This window comes from Sparus aurata, chromosome 11 (genome assembly GCF_900880675.1).
Source record: "Sparus aurata chromosome 11, fSpaAur1.1, whole genome shotgun sequence".
Taxonomy (NCBI): domain Eukaryota; kingdom Metazoa; phylum Chordata; class Actinopteri; order Spariformes; family Sparidae; genus Sparus; species Sparus aurata.
In genome coordinates this window covers 16477496-16498106 of record NC_044197.1, presented here as the reverse complement: position 1 = coordinate 16498106, position 20611 = coordinate 16477496, and the positions used below count along the sequence as shown (strand labels likewise).

The 20611-nt window shown below is 40.9% G+C and overlaps 2 protein-coding genes across 6 annotated transcripts in view; one reads left to right on the top strand and one right to left on the bottom strand.

The window, feature by feature from the left end:
• alkal1 (ALK and LTK ligand 1) overlaps positions 1-14353 on the bottom strand; it is a 26284-nt gene extending 11931 nt beyond the window's left edge. Inside the window, exons 1-4 of one of the 5 annotated variants that reach the window (XM_030432332.1) lie at positions 12632-13170; positions 12059-12340; positions 8519-8572; positions 7781-7864 (exon numbers count right to left, since the gene is read on the bottom strand). In XM_030432332.1, coding sequence (XP_030288192.1) covers positions 7781-7864; positions 8519-8572; positions 12059-12329 — 409 coding nt within the window. In that variant the 5' untranslated portion in view covers positions 12330-12340; positions 12632-13170. The other 4 variants (XM_030432334.1, XM_030432333.1, XM_030432336.1 and 1 more) reach the window with 4 other exon arrangements.
• zgc:153738 (dynein regulatory complex protein 11) lies at positions 14046-20611 on the top strand. Its single transcript, XM_030432331.1, has 19 exons — positions 14046-14205; positions 14526-14853; positions 14981-15100; positions 15338-15520; positions 15623-15694; positions 16600-16805; positions 16927-17011; positions 17104-17214; positions 17323-17398; positions 17531-17637; positions 17814-17900; positions 17984-18045; positions 18151-18233; positions 18522-18629; positions 18715-18914; positions 19272-19358; positions 19812-19989; positions 20084-20322; positions 20418-20611. The coding sequence occupies exons 1-19, from the start codon at positions 14195-14197 to the stop codon at positions 20532-20534; spliced, it is 2460 nt and encodes an 819-aa protein (XP_030288191.1). The 5' UTR covers positions 14046-14194; the 3' UTR covers positions 20535-20611.

Here is a 20611-nt window from a genome sequence, read left to right as displayed (position 1 = left end):
GGTGGGGTACGATCATCCAGTCTCTGCTTCAGCTGTTCCCAGACGTGCTCTATGGGGTTCAGGTCAGGGGACATTGCTGGCCATACCATATGAGGCACTCATTTGGTATTTCTTCCTGAAGTCGAGCTGTGACAATTCTGGCACGATGTGGTGGAGCATTATTATTCATGAACAGAAAGTTGGGGGTGTGCTGGCGGAATTGGGGGATGATGATGGGTTCTATGATGTCTCTGAGGCAAGAACGTGCAGTGACTGAGCCATCTGCAATAACCAAATCTGTTTTGCGCTGACTGGTGATGCCTGCCCAGACTGTTGCACCTCCTCCACCAAAGGGAACCCTGGGGACCATGTTGACCTCAGCATATCGCTCACCTCGCCTTCTCCAGCAACGCTGACGACCATCATTTCTGTGCAAGGTGACCCGACACTCATCAGTGAATAGGACGGTAGACCACTGCTGCATTGTCCAGGTCACATGGTCTTGTGCCCACTGCAAACATTCACGGCGGTGTCTTGGTGTCAGTGGAGTCACCTGCAACGGTCGTCTGGCATTCAAGCCAAAACGGTGTAGTCGGTTTCGAATGGTTTGTCTGGAAACCCTAGTACCCCTCACATCTCGTAACTGGGCCTGCAGGTGTGTGGCAGTTGCATAACGATGTCTGAGTGCATAGGTCCTTAGGTACTGGTCATCGTTGCGGTCTGTCACTTGTGGGGCTCCACTCCTGGGTCTGTCACAAACTCTGCCAGTAGTTCTGTGTCTTGATGCAAGTCTGCTGATGCATTTTGAGACACACCAAGTTCACGAGCAACATCTGACTGCCTGCCACTTACCCGAAGGCGCGCTATGGCCAGGTGGCTCGTCCGTTAAGTGACGTCATGTGTTCATGGCTGTTTGAATGATGAACTTGGAATGACTTACTGGTCCTTATTCTGAATAATATATTAATATTCACATGGACATTGATAATGATAGTCTTGAAACTGCATTTACCTCATTATTAGATTCGATTGGCTTTAGTCAGTGTGTACATGAACCCACTCACTGTTTTAATCACAACCTGGGCCTTGTTCTGGCATTGAAACTGAAAATGCATTAGTTTTCCCACATAATCCTCTTTTTTTCACCATTATTTAATAATTTTTGAATCCCTTTTACTGGACTACACACCACAAGACAAAACATTCTGTTCTAGATGTCTGTCTGACAGTGCTGTAACAAAATGTAACTTTTTATTCAAAGTAATGTCCCAACACACAGTTGACTCTTGTGCGAATCCTAATCCTTCCCAGATTGATCATCTTGTTGATATTGTTGCTCTCTGCGAATGACACTTGACTAATGCCCCTCTAAAAAAAGAAAACAATAAAGCATAAGAGATTAGCTTCACGGTACAACCGCCAAACTTGCATATTAAAGCAGACATCGTGAAAATTTGAGAGGAAATGGTGTCCAACCAAACTGGAAAAAGCTTGACTAGTCTGGCTAGAAATCTTTAAAATGTATCAGAAAGCTCTCTGTAATGCCAGAGCAGCTTATTATTCAGCACTGACAGAGGAAAATAATAACAACCCAAGGTTTCTTTTGAGCACTGTAGGCAGACTGGCAGAGAATCATACCTCTATTGCTTATAAGAGGCAGCATTGAGGGGACTGTGGCAACCAGGTGCCACATACTGGACACTGGGGTTGCTGCACATTCCTTTGTTTGCAGGCTTTACTAGTGTGTAGGGATGGGTACCTTTCACATTTGAACTGATACGGTACCGATACCTGGTACCTGCAAATCGGTACCGGTATATATCGGTACCTGTTTTCTGTACTTTTTTGCGTATATGTGCGGTAATTAAAGTTATTTTGTATATTAACAAAATAGTCAAAACTTCTGAATTTTTAATATTTATTTCTCAATAACATCAAGGAACTCCAACATAAAACTTAAGAGAACTTGAGAAAAATGTGTGTGGGGGAAAAGAAATAACTTAGAAATAAATAGTGAATATAAATTACTCTATAACATTTTTCACATTAGAAACTAAAACAAACCACCCATTCAAGAACCATACCACACATTTTTAACAGTTCTTTTTAAGGAACACGAGCATATCTACTTTATCTGGCAAGAGCCGAGCCCGTTCCATGCTGACTGTGTCCCCCAGCTGTGGAGAATACTCTCTCAGACGGAGTGGAAGACGCTTGCATAGGGTAACATCCCTTTAACCACAAATGCGGTCACAGCCTTGTGACACTCCTCGGCTCTGTGGCGAGGCAAAGCAGTCTCCTTAGCCTTTGTGAATGGAGTCACCGTTGCAGCTCTCACTGTAACTGAGGGGCAGGTAGAGAATAGGGCAGATGGACCTGTAGATCAACATAAGAGTGTAACATTGCGTTACGTGGAACGGAGCCGATTATAACAACAAATGCTAATCAAATTGCAATCAAGCTGCTAATCAAGTCACTTTAGCTCATTATTTAGCCTACCTAGAGCCGATGAACTTGATGATGATGCCTTGCTAATTGAGTCGTGATCGTAAGCGTCGTCATCGATTTTTGACGGCGGATCTTCTTCCGCGATGCTGGCTGCAGGTGATGAGCCGCCAGCTGCTATGGTGCCTGCTCCTGCTGTGGGAGTCGTAGTGGCCTGCGTTTTAAAGCTCTCGAAAATGTTGCACTCGTCCGCCTTTAGGAATATTTTGTGTTTGACCAAGTGCTTCCTCAGGTTTGTCGTATTGCCATGGCTGGCCTTGCACTTGCCATCACAAATATTGCAGCGTGCATAGTCTACATCAATCTTTGAGAAATGGAGCCACACCCGCGAGCGCTTTCGGTCCGCCATGCTGCTCACTGTGATCATCAAGCCGCCACTGACGTAATCACGCTCTTCTGCGTCCACTGCCGTCGCCGCAACTTCCGCTCTAACTGACGCCCGTGAAGGTGCGTTCAGGTACCGAAACTTGGTACCGATTGACTTCACGTGAATCGATACTCGGTACTTTGGGGGGAATTTGGTCGGTACCAATAGAAATACCGAATTCGGTACCCATCCCTACTAGTGTGTGGGGGCAGCATTTTTAGGCTTTGGTTTCCGTGCGGGCATCTCTGTTGTTAGGACCTTATGTTGAGGTCCCAACACTGGATTTTACAAGCAGCCAGTGCAGAGTGGCTAACTAACTTCACTTGCCTTTGAAATTAGTTTTATGTGGGAGTTGAAGGACAAATCCTGATCAAAAATACTCCCAGATTCCTTACTGTGGTGCTGGGCGTCAAAGTAATGCCAATACCATGTTCTACCTTAGTTTAGTGGCAGTGAATTGCAGGTCATCCCGGTTTTTATGTCCTTAATACATGCCTGACATTTAGCAAACTGATTAGTGTCATCTGGCTTAATTGATAAGTATAACTGTATCATCTGCATAACAATGAAAACTAATTGAGCGTTTTCTACTGATATTCCCCAATTGAAGCATATATAAAGTGAATAGTATTGGTCTGAACACAGAACCTTCTGGAACTCTGTGAGTAACTTTGGTATGCAATGATGTTTCATTGTTAAATTGTACAAACTGAGATCAGTCTGATAAATAATACTTGAACCCAGTGTAGTTCCTTTGGTAACTTTCCTTTACAGTCTTTGCAATAGGATGTGATGTTCAATAGTGTCAAAAGCTGCATTAAGATCTAACAAAACTAGCACAGAGACAAGACCCTCATCAGATACGATTAAGAGATAATTTGCAACTTCAACCAACGCTGCCTCAGTGCTATTATGTACTCTAAAAACCTGACTGGAAATGTTCATTTAAACTTCTGTTATGTAGAAAGTCACACAGCTGATGGGCAACTCTCAAGAGTCTTAGAGAATAAGGGAAGGTTAGATATGGGTCTATAGCTGGCTGAAACCCCTGGATCAAGGGTTAGGGTTAGTGAGTTCCAGTGCCACAGCCTGATACACAGACATTGAATCCTGCGCAACCCAGCCTCTCTCATCCCTGCCGAAGTAAGGACTTCCACTCAGAAGGCGGCCTGCTTTGCCCCATTTTCTTCAGCCACATTGACTCCGCTGTTCCCTCTGCAATACAGCCACGATCAGCCCACTCGCAGGACACTACAGTGCTAAGATGGCATTCATCCACGCTAAGGAAACGTGCTGGATTAAGGAGGCATACGGACACTTGCTAAAACTATTAGGCTTAGTTTGTGTCTGGGCAGAAACAAAAAATTATCTAACCGACCACTGAGTGATAGAAAGTCGAGTTTTGCCTCTCCCCGGCTGTTTCTCCCTCCTTGCTGCCTCCAAGTGCTTTTTCTCTCTCTTCCTCTACTGACCCACACGTACACACCCGCATTTGTTCGGGTAAACGCACACATTCTCATGAGGTGCTCATAACATCAGACACGTGTTTTGCGGTTGGACCTACACCAAATTCAGAACCTCAGAGTCTAGCTCTGTCTAAAACCACACTGTGATTAAAAACACACTGACTCTGTTCCGCCATTGCTTGTTCAAGCCTTGTGCGGTCACCTCCACTGACCAGCCTGTGGCATGATGTACCCACATCCACCATCTTGAACACTCTGTGAAGTTATCTCTCAAGAGATCACATTGGCCATCTTCTCTCTCTCTCTCTCTCTCTCTCTCTCTCTTCATGTCCGCCATCTTGTCTCTCTCTCCCTCTTTTTCTCTCTGGCAAACACACACACTCACATACACACACACACACACACAAACACACACACACACACACACTGCAAGCTTGTTTGTTTGTTGCTTGAGTTTGTCTTAGTTATTTAGTTTAGCTGCTGTAGTTTGATGAGAAAATTATTTTTCATTTGAATAATTACTGTTAATAATTATTAATTGCTTATAACCACAACTGCCCTGACCAAAGAGGAACTAATAGGACCCTATTAACTCACTCGAACGCTGTACTCTCAGGATGCAGGGTTACTTGTGGTTCACAGAATCTCCGAAAGTAGAATGGGAGGCAAAGTCTTTAACCATCAAGGTCCTCTACTGTGGGAACATCTTCCAGTGTCAGATCAGGAGGCAGGGTGTCTGTCTCTACATGTAAGAGTAGACCTAAAACTCTCTTTTTGATAAAGCTTATAGATAGGGCCTACACTGGCTCTTAGCTATGCTGCCATAGGTTTAGACTGTCGTGGGATTTCCCAGGATGCACTGAGCTCTTCTCTCTCTATCTGTACACATTCATGTCTCATTAATACATTTTACTGACTTGGAGTCTCTGTGCTCTCTTGTCTCGTAGGTCCCCATGGATGGTGATTGGCCCAATCGCTGTGGTCTCACTTGACCTCTACTGTCATTATCATCATAATGATTAATATCATCAGTATTATTATTTTATACAGCTTTACTATCTCCATTAGTAAAGCTGGTATTATTGCTGTGGCTGCTGACCCCACTTTTTTTCCCTAATATAAGTTGCCAAAGACACTACCGGTCACCACATTACTATTGTTTAGTCCTTAAAGGTTGCTTTGTGGTTTGAAGTGTGGTACATTACTCTTTTATGTGATCAGTGAAACATCTGTGTCTGACTGTGAACACCATCAGACCGACACGCCCTACTGAGCCGCGCCTCTGCAGATGCTGACTCACCTCTGCTGCTGCTCTGATGCTAACTCCAGCAGGCGCATCAGAGCAACAGCAAAACTGTACCCCCTCTCCACATTTGAAACTTTCACACAAACGGGGATGAGGAGAATCAATGCATGATTCCTGCGCTGGATGGGCAGTGTAAATGGGGCTCCTTCTTCTCTCTCTCAACCTAACCCGTCGAGGCATATAGCCTCCCACCCTTAAGTTCGGTTCTGCTCCGAGTTTTCTGCCAGTTAAAAGGCAGTTTTTCTCGCCACTGTCGTTTGCTCATGGGAAAACCGTTGGGTTTCTGTAAGTAAATTAATCAACGAGTATGGTTTAGACCTGCTTCATGTGGAAGGTGTCATGAGATGGCTTTTGTTGTGAATTGGCGCTGTACAAATAAAGATTTATTAATTGTTATAAACTGTTAAGCAGCTCTGACATGTTTAACTCTGATGTTTAAAGGGGCTCTGTGGAACTTCTATGTTGTGCTGAAAGTCAGAAGTTTAGAAGCGAACTCAGGCACTGAGAAGAGACACCTTTGAGAATATGTATAACGTTACATCCTCTGGACTGTCACAGAAAATCCGACCGAGTCAGAAATAAATCCACAGTCCAGCAGCATTAGCACCTGAGAGACACGTCACATTACGATGTGCTCACATGTAGCCAATAGAAAAGTGATAACTACATATCAATTTCTACAAAATGTTACAGAGAGCCCCTTTAAAAAATGCAATCATCCTTTACATAATCCTCATCCTTTAATCACAATATGTTCTAGAATGCAATAGTGTCAATCAAAGTGGGGAGAAAATAGTTTTTCATACCCATTGAAAAGACAGAAGAGGCAGTACTGACGTCAGAGTTGTTGCACTACGCTAATTCATAACTGAGCATTTAAGGTTGCAATGTTCCTTTAACTGCTCTGCATGTAGACACACAATCATCCATGGTTTCTAAAAACATCATCAGTGACATTAGCAGGAGATATTAAGTATAAATTGCAGTCAACAATACTCTGCGTCATCACAGTCCAACAAATGAATCTCCAGTCCACCATGTCTCCCTGACCGTCTTTTACATAACTGCCTTCTGCATGCCCCAGAAGGACATTTATAACAGTCTGACTTGGGGCTTACTTGATTCTTATTCTGCTAACTCTGTTTACAATAAAGACAAGTCTAGCTTAATAGAGATCTATCTGTGAGCGAGGGGCATGGTCTGCAGTCGTTCTCTGATGCCTGCTTGACGTCACCTCCTTAATTCCCAGATGTGAACATCTCAGAGAGAAGGATTGATCCTTCAGTTTGTAAATTGTGGTTATAACTCTGAGCGCTTCAGGAGGGGTTCAAGATCCTCCAAGTGTTGCACATTAATATAAGTCTGAGGTATCTTTCTAAGTATCTTTGCTTTTTTATCAAAACAAATATTAGATAGTTTTAATTGTGATTATAAAAATTATTCAAACTAAATAACCTGAGAAACGAACATCCCTCTTTGGTTGAATGGCTTGGAAATCAAAGAAATGCATAACCTGTTACACGATAAAGTGGTCAGCAATAGAAATGGCTTTGCTTTATAACGTCATGTGCCCAAACGGCTGGAAATCACCTCTCTATACATTGTTTGTATGTTATATAGAGTTTCCAGCATGTCACCTTCTTTCAGCATTAGAATCATGTTCACATTAAGGCGACAACCCGTGTCTCTCCTCCCCCTGTAAATGCAGTATCAGAGGAGAGCAATTTTCTGCTATCCCTGGGCACTTTATCCTATCAGGACAAAGAACGCCATGAAGAGGCGTTCTGCTGGTGAACGTGCAAGGAGCAGGATCCTTCTTTTTTCTGCCATTACCACAGCGTGTTCATGGGATGATGTAGAGAGGAGGGAGGGAGGGAGAACAGCAAAACGGACAGGAGGTCTAAAATGGCGCTTATGGCAGCTTTAAATCCCCCCCCCCCCCCCCCGAAAAAGGCCAATTGAAAAAAAAGAAACCTTTCCAACTTTAGCAAATGTTTTGTTCATGTGGGAACCAATCACTCTTAATAAAATTCAAATGTACAACATCGATCGTCAAAGCCTTTAAAGCACAGTACTTGTGAAGGACAACAGACATTGCACCTTAGCACATTAGCATATTACAAAAGGAGACACATGGAAGGAAAAAAGCATACATACATGCTGGTCTTGAGCAATCCCTTGTGTTGTGATAAAGTCTATGAAAGTGTGTTCTGCACTCCGACGAGAACTTGACTGGTCCTGCTTAATGAAAAAGGTCTTGTCAGGCAAAGTGAAAAAGTTCAAAGGCTTTATCATTTTTGCTAGTATAACCATGCATAAGCCCACAAAGAATTCCTGAGTAATCAAAAGGAAAAAACAGACACATGGCAAAGTGCAAGTGAACAGCACACTTTCACAAACATGGCTGAGGAGTGAGGGTTCAGCTGGACTTAGCGGATCGAGCCCGATAATCACCTCTAAGAGCTTCTGCACCGACACCTAAACTGCTAGATTTTCACACCAATAATGATGTCCACTCATAGGTCCTGAGACAAATAATCAGCTTAACCTTGCATTGCCTTCAACTTAATTCTGTCGGCCTCAGACCATGTGCTATTTCTCTGCACCACTGCCCTACAGCTAAGCGAGACAAACATCTTCTGACCCACAGCTACGCCAGTGTTCAAGCTTTATGTGACTTAAGCACACTTAAGTTGACTTACAGGAATAAAAACTCTCAAAGGGGTAAAACAACCAATATCCAGCTAAAAGTTGCATGGGGAAAGTGCAATCTATGCTCTAAAAGATGTTTGCCGGATAAAATAGCTTAGCAATGTCTGGAGAGGAAAGCAGCGAAATGCAATCAGGGATAAAACTTTGCACTCATGAAGTTGTCTTTGATGGCAATTTTCTTACCTGTGAAATGCTGAATGAATTTGCCTTTCATGTTTACATCTCTGGGAACAATTTCTGGAAGAAGAAAATCACTGTTAGCTTGTCAATCAAACAGCCATTATACAACAAGTGAGCACCTGCTAAATATTGCATAGTAATTTGAACGAATGTGACTGTGACTGTCAAAGTCACCCTGCCCTGTAAAGTGATGCAGGAAATGTCTCAATATCACCACTTTAAGGTTAAAAATATAGCTCAGGTAAACATGAGGCAGCATGATTATTATTCACCCTGATGATTTTGGTCAATAATATTATTTAATTGCCCACACTGCATCTTATGTAAAGGTATTTTTCAACCACAGCATCCTTAATGGCTGCTATTGTTTTGTGAAAACTGCTCAGCAGTGGTGCAGCGAATGCATTTTTGTTCTGTTATGAATCTACACCTTCACATAATTCTCTCTGGAGATCTGGTGTGGGGGACGTTTAATAAGGTCTAGACGGGGATAAGGACATCAAGTACCCCCCTCTCTGCTCAATGTCCATGCAGGCGACACGTGCAGGTGGCTGATAACACATTGGCCAAGCTAACAGGCTAAAGAGATTATTGTATTGGAGTTTAATGCTCATCACAATAAGTCCATGCTAGCAGTTAATGGGCTAAGATCACATTAGCCCCCAGACCCAGGAACATGTAATGCTGTACCAGCACACGAAGTCATTTCATAACCATTTAAAGTCCAAATACACAGTAAAAGATAGATTAAAAGGAAATGTACCATCAACCCAAAACCCTGATATGTAGAGCGAAAATTGCTGCCTGGATGTGTCCTGTATGTCCTGGGTATTACTGTAATAAATGCATGTCAACCTGCATAAAATACAGAAGCCTCAGTCAAAAGCTCATTTGTTCTGCCACACATATGAAAACAAAAAGTGCAACAGAGAAAACTAAAAAGTTTCTCTTTTATTGTGTTCGTAGCTGTCATTCTGATGCCACAGTCACGGCTTTTAAGAAACACGGAAAGCTACCAATGGGGCTAAACACGTCAGGGGGCTTACATATGTTTCTCCTTCCTCTTCATTGTGTTCAAAACATCTATCCTTGCGTGACCAAGGATCCTTGGTAGTGTCACACGCACCAGTTGCTAATACGCTGCTTTTAATATCCTCAAAAGATAAATTCCATGCAGTCAGTGGTCTGAGAAAGGTACTTTTCCAATTGCATAAGCTGGGGCCAGGACGGAGCTGTACGACGCCTGTGCAACGTCTCTTAAACATGATCTAATGGATAGTGATGGCAGGGAGAATCTGCAATTGCCGATAAACAAAACACTGTGTTCTCTCTGCACTTTCTTAACTCCTACTGCACATACATACAAAGAGGACCACACCATGCTCGGTTTAGAAATAAAGCAGTTACTGTACATAAAAGGATTTTCTAGATACCTTGTCTTTATTACAGTCTGACTTGGATGAACCTTCTGCCTTGAAACTAAGATAATTGAAGAGAGATGTATCAAAGATTTACTCAAATGGCTTAAATCCAGTATGGACATAATGACTTACTTAAACCAATAAAGCTGAGATGCTGCAAGTACTTGCTCACTTGTGAGAGACCTCAAATACAGCTCGACTAGGGCTGGGCAATACATCAACATTATATCGTTATTGTGATATGAGACTATATATCATCTCAGACTTTGGATATTGTTACATTATGCTACGTCATATGCGATGACTTTTCCTGGTTTTGAAGGCTGCATTACAGTCAAGTGACGTAATTTTCTGAACTTAAAAGCCTGCTCTACTTGTTATATCGCCATGACGACTGTGGCTAACAACAACAGTCACTTCCTGGAAGAAAACTGGTGGTTGACTTGCATCGTGGTGATATGAGAAATCTGCAAACCTGTTTATTTCTGTTGACATTTTCTGCCGTAACTGCAACAATTAGGGATATATAGTTAAACATGTGGGTCACATTTCTGCTTGGTTTATTTCATGAACTATATGGCTTTGCTAGCATCTTTGAAATCGGCATAAGTGTGAGTAAACTCAGTTTGCGGTAAACCCAAGCAGTCATTTTCCTTAAAAGGTAAATTTGGTCTTCAACCTGACGTTAGTGATAAAAGTGTTGCTGTCAGGGATCGACCGATATGGCTTTTTCAGGGGCAATACTGAAACTGATTATAAGAAATCAAGGAGACTGAAAACCAATATTTTGGACCAGTATGCATTTGAATTTTCATAGAAAACAGTAAAAAACAACCAGTGATAAAATAAACCTAAGGAAAGTTTAATCAAGTACTGTTCTTTAGTATAATTATGAGGTACTTTACTTTAGTTTTTCTTTTACTTTATAATTCCTCCTCACTACATTTATTCAATCAATGTAGTGTTTAATAAATGTTTATTTAATAAATGTAGTCACTAGTTACTTCGCAGATTCAGATTATTCAGTGTTTATAGGCTATTGACTGTGTTTGTTACAATCAGATATTTTTGGAGGCGGGAGATTGTGTTAGAGGATGCAGCGTCAGAGCCAAAGTTGCACATTTTCTAATCATTTTTTTTGAAAATATCACCAATACTGGAAAATGTTGTGCATCTGCCCTGACAATCTGTCTACCCCTAGTTGTTATAAGTGAGATATGAAAACACCAGACACACATTTAAGATGACTCACATGTAAACAATTTGAAATAGTCATTTTTACAATATATTCACAATATCAATATTGAGGCATTTGGGTAAAGCATTAGTAATATTCAAAATGCTTCTGAGGAGATTTCATTATGTCAGGATATACTGTATATCTCAACTGGACTTTTCTATAAGGACAAATGAAGCACAGTCTCTATGGAGTTTCCTCCTATGGTGTCATTGCTCCACGCTTCCAGTCAGATGGAATGACTTTGATGCAGCGCTCTAAATTACATTAATGTGACACAAACCAGCCAATCTTGTTTCTCCGCTCTGTTTGATTCGTCTTGCAGAGATGCTCCTGATTGGAGATGCTTCCTGGCACGTCACACAGTGTGTGCAGAGGAGGTTATCATTCATGTTTAAGATTTCACAATGAATCATACTGAATGAATCATTCACAAGTTGGCATGACGATGCTCCTCCTACATGAGGTAACAGTACCTGTCCAAATCGCCATCCATCAGTCAATCACAGTTTGCGTGAGGGAGCAATATTTTATGTCAAAGACATGCGATGAAAAGGTTTAACTCTTAAAAATAAGAAATACATGTTTGATAAATGTGATAAAACCCCCTTTTATCCTACATAGATTAAGCATACCTGCTTTACTTGCATATGCAAACAATTTATGGTGAGTTTGACCCATGAGGACTGAGAGATCTAGATACAGTATCCTGTCTTTTAAGCATACATGAAAATGTCCTTAAATTAACATGCACGCAACAAGTTCCATTGAGCCCGACTAAATAAGGCATACAGAACAGACCAGACCAATGACAGCTGTCTCTCACTGTAAAATGGGGATTATGCTTTCATCATCAGGACCTAAAAATAAATCTTATCAGCTTACCTATGAGTCTACTGTTATCCAGCCTAGGAACATAGAAAGGCTTTTCACGGGAGGAGAACTTCACGTCTTGGGCTGAAGTGAAGAGTCCACTGCTACAGCGTCTAGAGACGGCTTTGTCCCGTTGCTGGCTGTCTCTGATAACTTGTAAGATTAGATCCAACAAGGTTCTTCTTTCCTTCTGTTTGACATCCTTGCTGTCCATACACTGGCCCGAGGTGATGAGCAGAAAGAAGATAGTCAACAGTATGTGCCATTTCCTCTCCACCTGCATGACTTCACTGTCTGAAACCATGAGCAAATAAGTTCTGTTACACAGGGGAGAATGTAACCGTTCACATGTTCTTTCGAATTGAAACAGTCATAAAGACTGCAGTACACATTGCACCACCAGCTGTATCAGCATTGCTTAACATTTAAGATCTCTCACATTCACAAAATTACACACACACATCTTTGTCAGAGGCAACATGCACAGCCTCCAAAAGTGGAATTAATCACCAGAAATATTCTAGTGCGTTTCTTCTTATTAATCCAAGTGAAAAACAAATGTTGTCAATCTAACTTTGCACTTACTGGTTTAGGAGTTAAAGATGCTTATGTCCTGGAGAGCGGACACAGTTGTCTTCAGCAAATTCTTCCAGGCGTTGTCTGTGGTCCCGACAGGAGAGAGAGAGAGAGAACAGCCACTAGACTGTGTTCACCACCGTCTTTCTTGAAATAATGCGTCCCTATTTATACGAGGAGCCACCTTCTTGAAGGTAATACAATCGATTTCGAGTGGGTGGTAAAGCAATGTTGACATCTTGCAATTTCTTCCAGTAGCATTCGCTCAGTTTGGCATGCGCCCCTCCTTTACGCACCAAAACATCTTCTGTTGTAGCGCAACAGGACGATTCAACTCCACATAAAACTAACTCTCGAGAGTCAGAGCACTGTTCTCACATCGAAAAAACTGCTCCAATGACATTTTCATTGAAAAAAAAATAATAATAATAAAGTAAACGACAAAGGCTTTGGCGCGTCAGCGCGCAAAGAAATAGTTTCCCAAGTGAACCAACTTGTTGGATGTTGGATGCGGAGAAGAGAAGAATCTGTGGGCCCGTAAGCCTCTAGCTGACCTGTCAGCGTGCCGATGTGTTTGTTCACCGATGTCCAAGTCTTGTGACCGCCTAAGCGCTGCAGAGAATGCGCCTCCTGGAGCAGCCATCCGGTTGCTTTCCGCCCTTACTGAACCACATCTGTAATTGATATAGAGATGTTAACAATTATGAAATTCAAGGCTACATTAACGGAACAAAAATACATTTGAAATGAGGTGCAAAAAGTTAGTGGACTGCTGGTTCAGCTATCTGAATTACAAGCCCCCCCCCCCCTTTAAAGACAATAACAGTATTTCAAGCGTTATGTAAATGTAGTGTATTGGGCTAATTAATTCATGCATGAAGTCTGCAGAGTGGTTAATAATTGCATTTTTTAACTCATAGTGGATTTTTATGAGGGTAGAGCTTCCTTAATATCTATAATACCTGTGATTTGTCACTGGCAGCCGTACACAGCATTTGTATCCATCCCATTACAATATGCAGTCTTTTTGCGTAAATCCGCATCTTTACTGACAGACTTAAGAGTCTGTGCTGTGAATCCACAGGAAGGACGTCACCTAGTGGAGAGTTCGCGTGGTTGAAAGAAGCTGTAGGCCATGATCAATTACTACCTACCGTGCAAATAATTTAGTTCATTAGTTATTTCCTTTGAAAAGTAAAGAGTAACTTATTATTAGGCTGCCGCGTTGCTGTTGTTCTTTTTTATCGTCTTCGTCGTCTTCTTTTTTTCTTCTTCTTCTTCATTTTCTTCTTCTTCTTCTGAATTGTCTTCTTCTTCTTCTTTTCAAACAAGTTTCCGCCATGATTTCAGCTAATTATATATACATATATTATGTCTATGATTAAACGGTCCCAAATATAGGTAAATTAGTCTACTTCCGGTATTACTGTTACCATGGAGACGGATCAACCACTATGTCAGCTAGGGGAAGATGTGCCCACTGTAGCTAACGTTACTTTACTTTTGCACTCGGTAACTTGTTCGGATATTTGATAATTTACACTTAAAACATTTTATTGTCTCTCGAGGCTGATGTCGCAAAGGTAAACTTTACAAACTTTACCGACGTTATCACTGTAAATGTTTAATGTTACGTTAGCCACGCCAGCGGCTACACAGTTTAAAGTTAGCTTGTCGTTAACTTTACCTTACCTTGCCAGCTTGTTTAACGCTAACAGCATTAGCAATGTTGAGGCAAAGTTGTGCTGTCAGGCTTGGCATAAAATGTAAAAATATAACACGTCTCTTGAGCTTGATATTTCTTCTATGAATATGGTATCACCTGCTTAAATTGTAATGTATTTCTTCTTGACTACCATTTACCAGCTTGGCCCTCAGCTCATCACTATTTACACCTTTGCAGGAAATACAACCAGCTGTGGGCAGATGTCCATTTAGAGCTGAGCCGTTTGCTAAAGGAGGAACTGCCTGCTGAGCCCCCTCGCCCAGAAAAGGACAGGGTAGTGTTCTTCCAGCGTCTGGCCATGCTTTATGTGCGCTACATCCAAATCTTCAGACAGCTGGAGAAGGTGTATGACCAAGTGGTCCACCCTCAGAAGAGACAACTTATTCGTGTGATTCTCAATAGTGTGATAGGGAGGGTGTTAGAGCTGAAGAATGAAATGGTGGAAAAAGAGTTCTCAGAGTACCACTACATGGATGATGTTCTTCACGACTTGAAGCTCAAACCTGTAAGTTTGATTTTTTTGTAGAGCAACATTATTATATTGGCTCATCTTAGAAGACATTGGCATTTATAAGGGATGACTCTTCAGTAATGACAAAAGTCGTCAGCTATTTTCTTTGTTGTCACTCTAGGCAGACCTTGAGATCCCTATCCCTCGCTATTTCATCAGTGAGCGCAGCAAAGAACTCCAACAACGAAAGATGATGCTGACAGATATCCTTAAAATGGTGGGGGATCCTGAAAGCCCAGAGGTGAGTTGAAAAGTAGCCACATCATGGTAAAAGCAAACTTGAAATGAGTTAATTGATCATTTCATTTAATTATTTAATTTTGTTACATACAGAAGTTATCAGGATAAAGGTTTAATGCATTTTTGTTTACCTGGAAGGCAAAAATCAGACATTCATTAATTCATTTATTTTTTAATGAATCATTGACAAGCAAAAAAATATATCCATCATTCTGGCTTCTTTTTACCATCCCCACAGCCTCTAAAGGCCAAGGACATGAGTCAAGAGGAGGCCCTTAAGATAATTCAAGTGGCAGAGAGGGCCCGCCAAGGTCGGCTGAGAGCAAAGTTGAACGAAGAGAGCAGAAAGATGAACAGGATGTACAGGACCAAGGACTCTGGAACAGCTGACCTTGAGTCGGCCTCAGTTTGTATTCAGAAGGTCCTCTTAATGAACATAATCCTACATGCCACTTTCTCTCCCTCTTTCTTTGGCTTGTGTCATTTTACTTTACTGAAAGATTTTGTTTGGTGTGACTTGCAGGTGTGGAGGGGTTACATACAGAGGAAGAGAGCAAAGATTGCTCGGGATGAAGAAATGATTTTTCTGGGAATGGTGAGTACCGTGGGCCATTACTTTTGCTAATCGTCTTAAACTGAATTTAAAAAATGCATCCACGCTTTTTCACAAAATTAGCAGTGCTTCTACTGAAACTGATCTAAAAGCTGAATGATATGTGTTCTTTCAGATCTTATGCCATCCCCTCTCTAGGTTAAGATTAAGTTAAGCCACACATAATTACATTTTTTTTCAATGTTTTTTATTAAAAAGGAGTAATTGTATTATGAAATTAACAACATACTACTTTGTTCTGGTGATTTATTTCACTTAAAGGAGACATGCTCATTTTCAGGTTCATTATTTTTTCATTATTGTTGCTGCTAGAATATATACTTGAAAACGTTTAATGCTCAAAAAACACTGTTTTCCTTATACTGTCCAGTGATGCAACACTGTATTCCCCCTCTGTCTGAAACACTCTGTTTTAGCTCCTCTCTCTTTAAGGCGCCCCCTCCCGAATACCCAGTCTGCTCTGATTGGTCACCTCACACTCGCCTGAGTCAGGATCAGAGTCAGAATCAGAATTATTTTATTAGTCCTGCAAGCGGGGACATTTGTGTGCCAATTTAACAATAAACAATAATAAAAGTAAAACATAAACAATATAATAAAAGTAAGAACAATAGACTTGTATATACAGATGTACAAAATGAGCCAGCATCCCTTACTGTGTTATTGGTCAGCTGTCGTGTTTTTGGTTTCCAGTCAGCTTCACTTCTACACTGAATATGAGCATAAGTTGTGCAAATGTTTGACATGGTGGCGTATTGTGCTGTCAAGGAGTTGCATAATTAACAGCGGGACTACTAACAAGATGTTTCAGTCACTTCAGGATCAGTGTTTTATGTGGGAATGTCGGTTTTTAACATGTGAAGTATGTCTAATCACTCCTGTGTTAGGCCATGGATCCAAAATACAAGTTGCCACTTCCTGCAGAAATCATTGCCCAGGCCATTGAAGCTTCATTGCGCATTAAGCAGGAGGAGTATGAGGATGACTATCAAAAGTCTGTAGTGGCTGTCACAAATAAAATAAGGGATGTGGAGGGTGATGACATCAGCAAGACCATGAAAGACCAAATCCAACAGTGGTTCATTGAATGCCGGTAAAGTGACACAGAGGACCTCGTTGAGATATTATTATAGTGGAACATTTTTACATTTATTGAAATTAATCAATGTTTTAAAACAGTTGTGTTCTTTTCTGTTTGGTTGTTTTCTAAACAGTGATGCTACAGGATCATTCCCAGACTACCCGGATGTAGAGGATGGAGGCTCTGCCCTAATCTTTGCTGAAAAAGACCCTCAGCAGGTAAAATACACCCTGAGACAAAACTCTGACCTATTGCATATTTTTTTTTACAGTAGTTTGCAGGAAGAAAAACAATGTTAGCCTTTTTTCAGTTAATGGAAGAAATAGCTGCAAAGGAAGAAGAAGATTCCAACAACAAACCAAAAGGGAAGGAGGAGAAGAAGGAAAAGGGGAAAAAGGACAAGGGGAAGGATGATGAGGAAGTAAGAGCTCACAGTTAAATTTATTTAATATAACATTCAGTATATTCTGCTGATGTTGATAAAGACTGCACATTCAGTGAGCCATTGTAACGTTATTCTGTCCCACAGGAAGAGGAAGCAGGTTTGAAGATGCTGCCTTCGGCTTTTCTGACAGACTTGGAAGTGGGAAACAAAACCTTTGTAGGTATGTTTAAATTGAATAAAGGTCAAGATATCCTGTGGCTTGTCAACACTTTAAGTTGAAAACCAGATTTAAGATGTAATACTTACTCATTTGCATAGGTAAAGTTTAGATTGAATGTTTTTCATCCCTCAGATTTTTGGAAAACCCGCAATGAGTCCAGAAACTATAACCAAAGGCATGAGGTGGAGCTGATCCAGGAAGAAAAGAGGAAAGACATTGAGGCAGAGATCCGTCTACAGGTTACGTTGCACGGCATATTCTAGAGAATACACGTTAGGAATTTAACAACAAAACTCAAAGGAAATTGGGTGTTGTTGCTGTAATTTAAACAATTCAATGTCTCAGACATTGGTGATTCAAACTGATAAAAGCACCACCTGTAGTAGCACTCACTGTTCTGTGCTGCTTGTATCAGGTAGATGAGCAAATGAGACAAAAGCTGGCTGAATGGAAGCTAGCTGTGGATAAGGACAAGGGTGGTAAAACCAAAGGAAATGCCAAGGTAATGAGTGAATACAAATAACAAGCCACACACTTTACATCGGTTACCTTGAGCTATGTCCTCATATTTGTTTTACTTTATAGAAAAAGAAAGGATCTAAGAGTGGGAAGAAGAAGAAAAAGGAGAAGGATTTGACATCTGATAGGTGAGTTCACACAGAGGATGCAGTTATAAAAAAAATGATTTTCAGCACAGAACTGAGTTGTATGAGCTGGGGAAAACAATTACATCATGTTTTCACATCTGCTAGGACTCTTGAGTCTCTGTGCCAGGAGCTGGTGGAAAATGGCTTGTTGAAACAGGCACATAATGTTAGGCTGCAGGATTACTTAGGTAAGATTCTCTATATTGTTTGTGTTTACTGGTGTGCCATTTTTCACATCTCTTCCTGTGTTTTACAATAATTTTATGCTCTTAATCTTTAATCTTATAATTTGTCACTGCAACTTTCAAGATAACTAGAAAGTATGTAGTGGTGATGTGCTGCCCCCTTCTGGATTGTGACTGCCAAAACATAATGATCTCAATGAACATTTCTTTTTAATCATAAATCTTTGTGGTAGTGTTTTCTCATTATGTATATTATTAACTTTTGGTCTAATTGTGCCCTCCTGTTCTTAGGTGACTATAGCTATCTTGGCACCACACTGAGGCAAAATGACATTGAGCCCATGCCATCACTCTCAGATGTGCGGCAGGTCTTATCTCTGTATGCAATTTTACCATTAGGTATGAAAGTTATTCAAGTCATATTTTAAATAAATATATGATAATATTGTTTGTGGTGTGAATACAATATGTGTGTTGTCTGCAGGCTCTCAACTGGTACATGAGAAGGCTCCTCTGATAAAAGCCATCCTGCTGGCAGGGCCAGCAGGTGTTGGTAAGAAGATGTTGGTCCATGCAATCTGCCAGGAAACAGGTGCCAACCTGTTTGATCTGTCTCCTCTGAATACGGCAGGAAAGTACCCAGGCAAGAGCGGCCTTGCCATGATGCTTCACATGGTGTTTAAGGTAACACACTGGTATTTGATAGACTCTTGTGACTTTGTCAATTAAGCATATAATGAGTTTTTGAATTAACTGCTCTTAGTATTAAACAGTTCACTCATTTCTTTTAAGTCATAAAACGTGAATGTAAACCAAATCCAACCTAAATGCTTAATGGTGTAAATCACACATAACCAAAAAGCAGCGACTATACTCCCACTGTGGGTTTTGTATGCAGGGCAGTATGGTGTCATGTTAAACCTAGCACTATTAATTAAGTTTATATTTCATGGTAAGCTGAGTTGAAAATGAGGAATGTTATGCAAGCGCCTCTTGCAGGTATTTATATTTTGGCTTGGCTTCCTAATCATCTTTGCACAGGTTGCAAGATTGCTACAACCTTCGGTAATATGGATTGAAGACACGGAAAAAATGTTCTACAAGAAAGTTCCCAAGGAGGAAAAGGAGGTATGTTTGAGATAGATAAAAGCTAAAAGTCATTATTTTGTTTAAAGCTTAAACATTGTAGAAAGTGAGATTTTTCCATCAGAAACTGTAGCTTTAAAGGAGCTGTCAATAATTTCAGTAAGATTGTGATGCCATGAGTGTACAGTTACTGCCCTCAGCCATGGCCCTCAGCACAGCCATGGCTGCAATAACACCGTAAAGCTGACGTACAAACGCTGTGGGCTGTGTGTTTGGTCAACCAGTGACAGCTGACCTATCAAAGTAGGCTAGGCTTTTCATGAGAGGGCTCTTTAAGAGACAGGAGCTAAAATGAAGCTGCAGCAATTTACAGAATGTACAAAATTGAGACTTTATATATATTTTAATGTTTTAAGCTAATATGCTCACATGTTGCTCCCTGAAATGTTTGATCTATTTGTGTAGCAATTTAAACGATCTTTGATTTGTATACAGTTGGATCCCAAACGCTTGAAGAAAGACTTGCCCAAGTCTCTCAAGTTGATCAAAGGAGAGGATCGAGTCCTGATCATAGGAACAACTAAAGACCCATCAAGTGCTGATATCAAGTCACTGTGCAAAATGTACAGCAAAATCATCCTCATCCCAAGACCGGACTATGGCTCAAGATACAGTAAGAAATTTTAAATCTTTTTTAAAAATATATATCATGTTAATGATATCTTTGGTTGTGGGTGTGAAAAATTGACCTTTGACACTTCCTGCAGTCTTGTGGAAGCAACTGATCAAAAAGCAGGGAGGTGAAGTAACCAGAGCACTGGACCTCAGCTCTCTTGCAAAGATTTCTGATGGCTACACACCAGGTCATATGGTCCAGGTGATACAGAGTACTGTCACCAAGCGTCGCATCCTACAGCAGGCAAACCGGCCACTGACCGCTGCTGAGTTTGTTGCTCCATTAGCCAAGATTGACCCCGTGTTTCAGGAGGAAGAGGAGGCCCTTAAAGTATAGTGGATATTTCTTGTTTTGATTTCATTGTGCTATGCTTTGGCATGACGATTTTTAATTTATACTATGTTATTCTTCTTGCATTTCATCAGAACTGGTATGCAAAGACGCCCTTGGGAAAGAAGAGGATTAAAGCTGCAACCGGAAAGGAAGAAGAGGAGGTGCCAGCTAAAGGAAAAGATGCAAAAAAGAAGAAAGGGAAAAAATAAGTTTGTCATAATGTTTTAAATATGTCAGTTGTCTTATGATAAATTTTCCCCTGAAAAATAAATCTGTTAAATTATAA